The sequence below is a fragment of the Etheostoma spectabile genome, chromosome 3, assembly GCF_008692095.1.
Source record: "Etheostoma spectabile isolate EspeVRDwgs_2016 chromosome 3, UIUC_Espe_1.0, whole genome shotgun sequence".
Taxonomy (NCBI): Eukaryota; Metazoa; Chordata; class Actinopteri; order Perciformes; family Percidae; genus Etheostoma; species Etheostoma spectabile.
Genome location: NC_045735.1, coordinates 28,331,285 through 28,337,012, shown reverse-complemented (window position 1 = coordinate 28,337,012; position 5,728 = coordinate 28,331,285). Strand labels below are relative to the sequence as shown.

The 5,728-nt window shown below is 38.9% G+C and overlaps 1 protein-coding gene across 1 annotated transcript; it reads left to right on the top strand.

Annotated features, from left to right (window-relative positions):
* Positions 1 to 489: 489 nt before the first annotated feature.
* On the top strand, positions 490 to 4,183 carry LOC116672700 (caspase-1). Its single transcript, XM_032504577.1, has 8 exons — positions 490 to 673; positions 1,411 to 1,692; positions 1,780 to 1,868; positions 2,075 to 2,248; positions 2,333 to 2,567; positions 2,666 to 2,827; positions 2,979 to 3,088; positions 3,207 to 4,183. The coding sequence occupies exons 1-8, from the start codon at positions 667 to 669 to the stop codon at positions 3,303 to 3,305; spliced, it is 1,158 nt and encodes a 385-aa protein (XP_032360468.1). The 5' UTR covers positions 490 to 666; the 3' UTR covers positions 3,306 to 4,183.
* Positions 4,184 to 5,728: the final 1,545 nt, after the last annotated feature.

The window sequence follows — 5,728 nt, the reverse complement described above, 5'->3', positions numbered from 1 at the left end:
ATATATATATATATATATATATTCATTGATTATTATTATCAATGCCAAAAATGTTAACATATTACAATTTAAAACGGGATACTACCAAACAACTATCTGTTTGCATATCCCTGTGTGTGCAAAGTGTTCTCATTTTTTATAATGGCCACCCTAGTGTCCCGGTGGAAGCAGCATTAAAACAAGAAATAAAACACAAAAACTCTTTCAAACAACATCGTTAGAGAGGGCAGGACTTCAGAGAGTTACAGTGGAAAAAATAAGAACGAACAAAACAAAAAAAAAGCAAACTCAAAGGCAAGAGTATCAACAGGCAGCGTGCAGCTTGAACATAGGCCTGCTACTGATCATCATAATGTCCATAAAAGCGTTTCACTTGTATGTATGAGAGCGTTTCAGTAGCCTATGTGTGCGAGTGAATAATCCTCTAGTTGTTTATGTGAGAGTGTTTCAGTAGTGTATGTAAGAGCATTTCACATGTGTTTGTGAGAGGTTGGCTTCTTCTGAATAATGTCCCTGACTCCGCCTCTTAGAAACATCGTTAGCATCTCACACGTTGTACAACGCAACCGCCGCTGCCCGCATCCTGTCGGAAGCTGGGGAGAGCTCATGTGCAACTTTCTTCTTCTCATGCTACAGTTCAAACACTTCTGATACGAGATTCGAGAAATGGCAGGTAAGTGTACCCGAGCTAAATGCAGTTTAAAAGTAGCCGAACCATTACTTTGGTATATGTTGGAGGCAATCTGCAGGCGATCAGCCAGCAAGGGTTTTAATTTACGGACTACTGTGAGTGGTATCGGTGAGGAAGGGGGGGGGGGATAGAAATAGGGTTTATTACACTTCCTTTGTTTTACGAAGTCTACCAAAGTCTTGACTATATCAAGAGTCTCGATAATTCTGCTTTTTATTGTGTGTAGGCTGCCACGTATTAGTTTCACTTTGGTGGCCAATGCAGTTCTCTTTGTGAGGACGAAGGGCGCAAACCAGTCAACAGAATGCCTTTACAGTTTATTATCGTGTAGTGTAGCCTAACTAAACATATGCAATATTAAAAACCTATACATTTATGATAACACTTTACAACAAGGATACAAACAGATGCATAAGTAATGCTCAATAAGTGTTGTATGCAGGATGATTATCTGGGAGTTTATGGGATTGGTTAATGATTTATGGGATTAGTTATTGATTCATGAACCAATGCTAAAACGGATACAGTCTAATTCAACAGCCTCATTTTTTTTTTCATAAAAGTGTTTATCCAACTTTATAATCAGTTTTTGGAGGATGTAGTTTATGGTGCTGTTGGACTGTTGGACCTACTCAAATGTGTCTCTAATATTTTACATATTTATATTTTACAACCTCTGTTGACATCAGAATTTTTGAGTTTCATTTTCCCTCTTCTAGGCGAGCTTGCCAGGGTGAGGTGTGAGTTTGTGGACAAGGTGTCCAAAGTAGTGATCAAGCAGCTCCTGGACGACCTTTTAGGTGATGGTGTCTTGAGTGATGGCCAGAAAGATGCGATACTTGAAGAAAACATTACTACAGCAGACAAGGCACGCAGTCTCATTGACATAATAAAGAAGAAAGGAGATGTAGCCAGCTGGAAGATGATCGCTCACCTTTACGCAAGAGATTCAACACTTCACTCTGAACTGGGTCTGTCCTGCGGTCCACCTGCGCAGCCGGGTCAGCTGACATATTTCATCCTATTTGAATGAATGAATATACTCAAAAATAAGTACATCATTTTGAAATGTTTGTTGTTGTTCCCAGCTGCAGAGCAACAGAAGAATGAGGTCTGGTCCACGACGCTCATTCCTACCACCGAGGCATTCTGGATGGAGAAAGTGAAGGATGGAAAAGTTAGTCATTTATGAAGGCAATATCGAATATTTCACATGGTCTTAAATGACAGATTTAACCTCAGCTATCTGCAACAAGTTTCTGTTTAAGAAAGGTGTTGGTAACAAGTGGGAAACATCTTTTTTTTAATTAAAGTATACAGTGTACATATTTCCAAACATATGATACATTTTGTTATACTTTTTTCTTTAAATGTGTTTTTCAGACTTACCCTGCAGACAAAAATTCCATCAGGAATCGTGTGGCCCTGCTAATCACTAATATAAAGTTTAAGAGAGAAAGTTACAGAAATGGAGCTGACAAAGACGAGGAGAACATGGAGAAACTGCTCAAAGCCCTGGGATACGAGGTGGTGAAATACACAAACCTCACAGGAAAGGTATTTCATTTTTTTAAAAAAAGCAAAATTAAAATAAAATCGTTGATATAGCGATGCAGTAACTGACCTTTTGTATTCTCACAGCAAATTGATGATGCTGTAAGGGAGTTCTCTGAACATCCAAAACTCAAAGAGACAGACAGTGTGGTGGTGGTTATCATGTCTCATGGGAAACTGGGAACTGTCCTCGGTTGTGACAATGATGCTGAGAACCCAGATGAGTTCCCCATCAACAACATTTACAAACACTTGGACTCAAAGAATTGTCCAGCGCTGCTGAACAAACCCAAGATCATCTTCATCCAGGCCTGCAGAGGAGGTGAGTCCCATCTATTCTCACACAACAAACACCAATATAAAGGAATTTATTTAAAACATTTTTTTTACTGTACTTAAAGTATGCCACATGTGTTTCAGGGAATAAAGGATCAGTGCTCCTTAGTGACGGTGCAGGGGTCCGTGATGATGCATCACAGCCGGGTCCGCCCCTGTGTGCTGACAACGAAAACATCGAGGACGATAATTTGAGATTTGTACACAAAGAAAAAGACTTCACTTGTCTTCTTTCCACCACCCCCGGTCAGTTAATTAAACATTTTCATTATTCTACAGCTCATAGAGAAACAGAATGAAAATAAACATCAAGAATCTGCATTGAAAACGGCTAAGAATAGTTACTTTATGTAATAAAAATGAAGTATGTTTTCTTTTTCTGTGATTTTTCCTCCAGATACAGTATCATACAGACACAGAATGAATGGGTCTTTTCTCATCCAGTACATTGTTGATGTATTCAACACCTTCGCCTGTAAGGAACACATTCAGGAGCTTTTCCTAAAAGTAAGTGGAAAGTAATATCAGTGTGTGATGCATTAACACCACATAGCAAGCTGTGATGATGAGGCTCTAGTTTTAGTCTTTTGGTTAATTGAATGCTTTGTTTGTTTCAACCACACAGGTCACGCACCGCTTTGAAAAGAATTTCATTGAAGGCCAGATGCCGAACATGGACAGAGTCTCTCTAACAAAGCACTTCTACTTCTTTCCAGGCCTCTAAGGGCAGGATTCACTCTTGTTTAACACAGATTTTTTGCCACAATTTAAATTATGTTGCAATGTTTTTTGAAGTTAGCTACTTGGTATAAGGATCACACTTTTGGATCAATCACTGAATGGGCCTGCCGGGCGAGGGGCCAGTGACCCAACCGACAGAAAAAATACGCCAATAGACGTAAATTGACAACTAAGACCCAACCTAGATCTACAAAGATAAAGTTCTGTAATTTTGTGTCTCTTTTAGTCTTTATGTTTTGCTCTTTTGTAATTGGGGTGGGGGAATCTTACATGAGTCATATAATCTATTCTTGACTATTCATTTATATTTGTATATATAATTAACAGTGTGTAAGCATTTGAATTAAAGGAACATAAACATTTTTATAAACTTACATTTAACAGGTTGCTTACTCATGACCATCATGCTAGTCAACAGAATAATTGATGATTGGCTTCACCAGGGTCCTAGTTATTCCATCAAATTTAAAAACACAAGAAATCTAATTCATGAAATCACTTGGATTTTCAAAGCAAACATTGTTTTTCATTTGAAATGTCTTAAACGTTACCAGACAGCACTGTCATTAACTCAGACACAGTGCCTCTGTTAATCATCAGTACTTTAGCATGAAATATTAATAACTGTGCATAACTAAAAAGCTAGTTTGGATTCTTAAGGTGACATTATATCATTGAATGGGCATTTACTGTACTTTTGTAAGTTTTGTCCAGGTAGGACACTAACATTCAGAACTATGATGTTTTCTTGTACGAATAGTTGGGCTAGGCTGGGGATGTCTGCTGTTACGACTACAACTATGTCATGCTCTTTTACTTTATGTGTGTCAATAAGTTATCCAAATAAACTTGACTTAAGTTTATTCCTTGACTTGTACCTTTGTACCTACATGCACATATGGCTGCAAGCATTTTAACGTGGTCAATTAAAAACATTACATTTAGACTCATTAACTAAACCCAATAAAAGCAAACAATGTTTCTGAAGAAAAAGAAACATCAGTTAACCAGTAGAACCAGTTTAAAAAAAAATTGGTACAGTATATTATTCTAAGTAGCACAAATACATAAATGGACAAGAGCAGATGATCAGGGTAATGTGTGTCAGTGGTATGTGAGGAGGGTACTACAGGGAGGAGTTCAGAGTCCTAAAGGCTAAGAGAAAGAAGTAGTTTGTGAAGGAAAATAGGAAACAGGACACACCCCATCCATGTTGGAAATTCCATAGAGCTGAGTAATCAGAATCAGAATCACCTTTATTTGCCAGGTATGAGGAAACATACTAGGAATTTTACTTTGGAACAATATATATTAAAAAAAAAAATATACACACATTAATATATACATACTCTAAACAGAAATAATATAGATGCATGAGTGCAATGAAGAGTGCAATACAAATTATTTAAATGTGGACCATAGTGCAAAAGAAACTGGGATAAATAGTATTATGTTATTATATTACAATGTGAACAGTATTAACATTATGAACAGCTCTGGAATAGAGAATGAGAATGATGAATAAATAAATAATAAGTGAGATATGAGAATGGGAATGATGAGTAAATGGTGAATAATAAGTGAGATATGAGAATGGGAATGATGAGTAAATAGTAAATAATAATTAACACGTGAGATATGAGAATGTTGAATAAATTCTAAATAAAGGAAATAATAAGTGGAACCAGTAAACAGGTGCTGTTTAGAGACAGTGTTACCTTACTGGGTTATTGCTCAGAATTGAACCTGACACTGTGGGTAGGGAGTCAGCTGTTCATCAGAGTGATGGCTTGTGGGTAGAAACTGTTCCTGAGTCTGTTGGTTTTGGCGTACAGTGCTCTGTAGCGCGCACCACAGGGGAGAAGCAGGGACAGGTTGTGTCCGGGGGGAGATGGGTCTGCAGTACTGCCCGTTTCCTGACTCTGGAAGAGTATAAGTCATGAACGGAGGGCGGGTTGGCACTGATGATCTTTTCTGCAGTCCTGATTGTCCGTTGTAGTCTGCTCCTGTCCTTTATGGTGGCAGATCCAAACCAGACAGTGATGGACGTGCAGAGGACAGACTGGATGATGGCTGTGTAGAAGTGGATCAGCTGGGGCCTTTTTGATGATGGTGTCAGTGTTGGGCTCCCACTTTAGGTCCTGGGATATAGTCAATCCCAGAAACCTGAAGGATTCCACAGCAGGCACAGGACTGTTGAGTATGGTGATGGGGGGGAAGAGTGGGGGAGCTCCTCCTGAAGTCCACTATCATCTCCACAGTTATGAGCGTGTTAAGCTCAAGGTTGTTCTGACGGCACCAGAGAGGCAGCTGATCCACGTCCCGTCTCTAGGCCGACTCATCACCGTCCCAGATGAGGCCGATGACCGTTGTGTTGTCATCAAACTTCAGGAGTTTAACAGATGG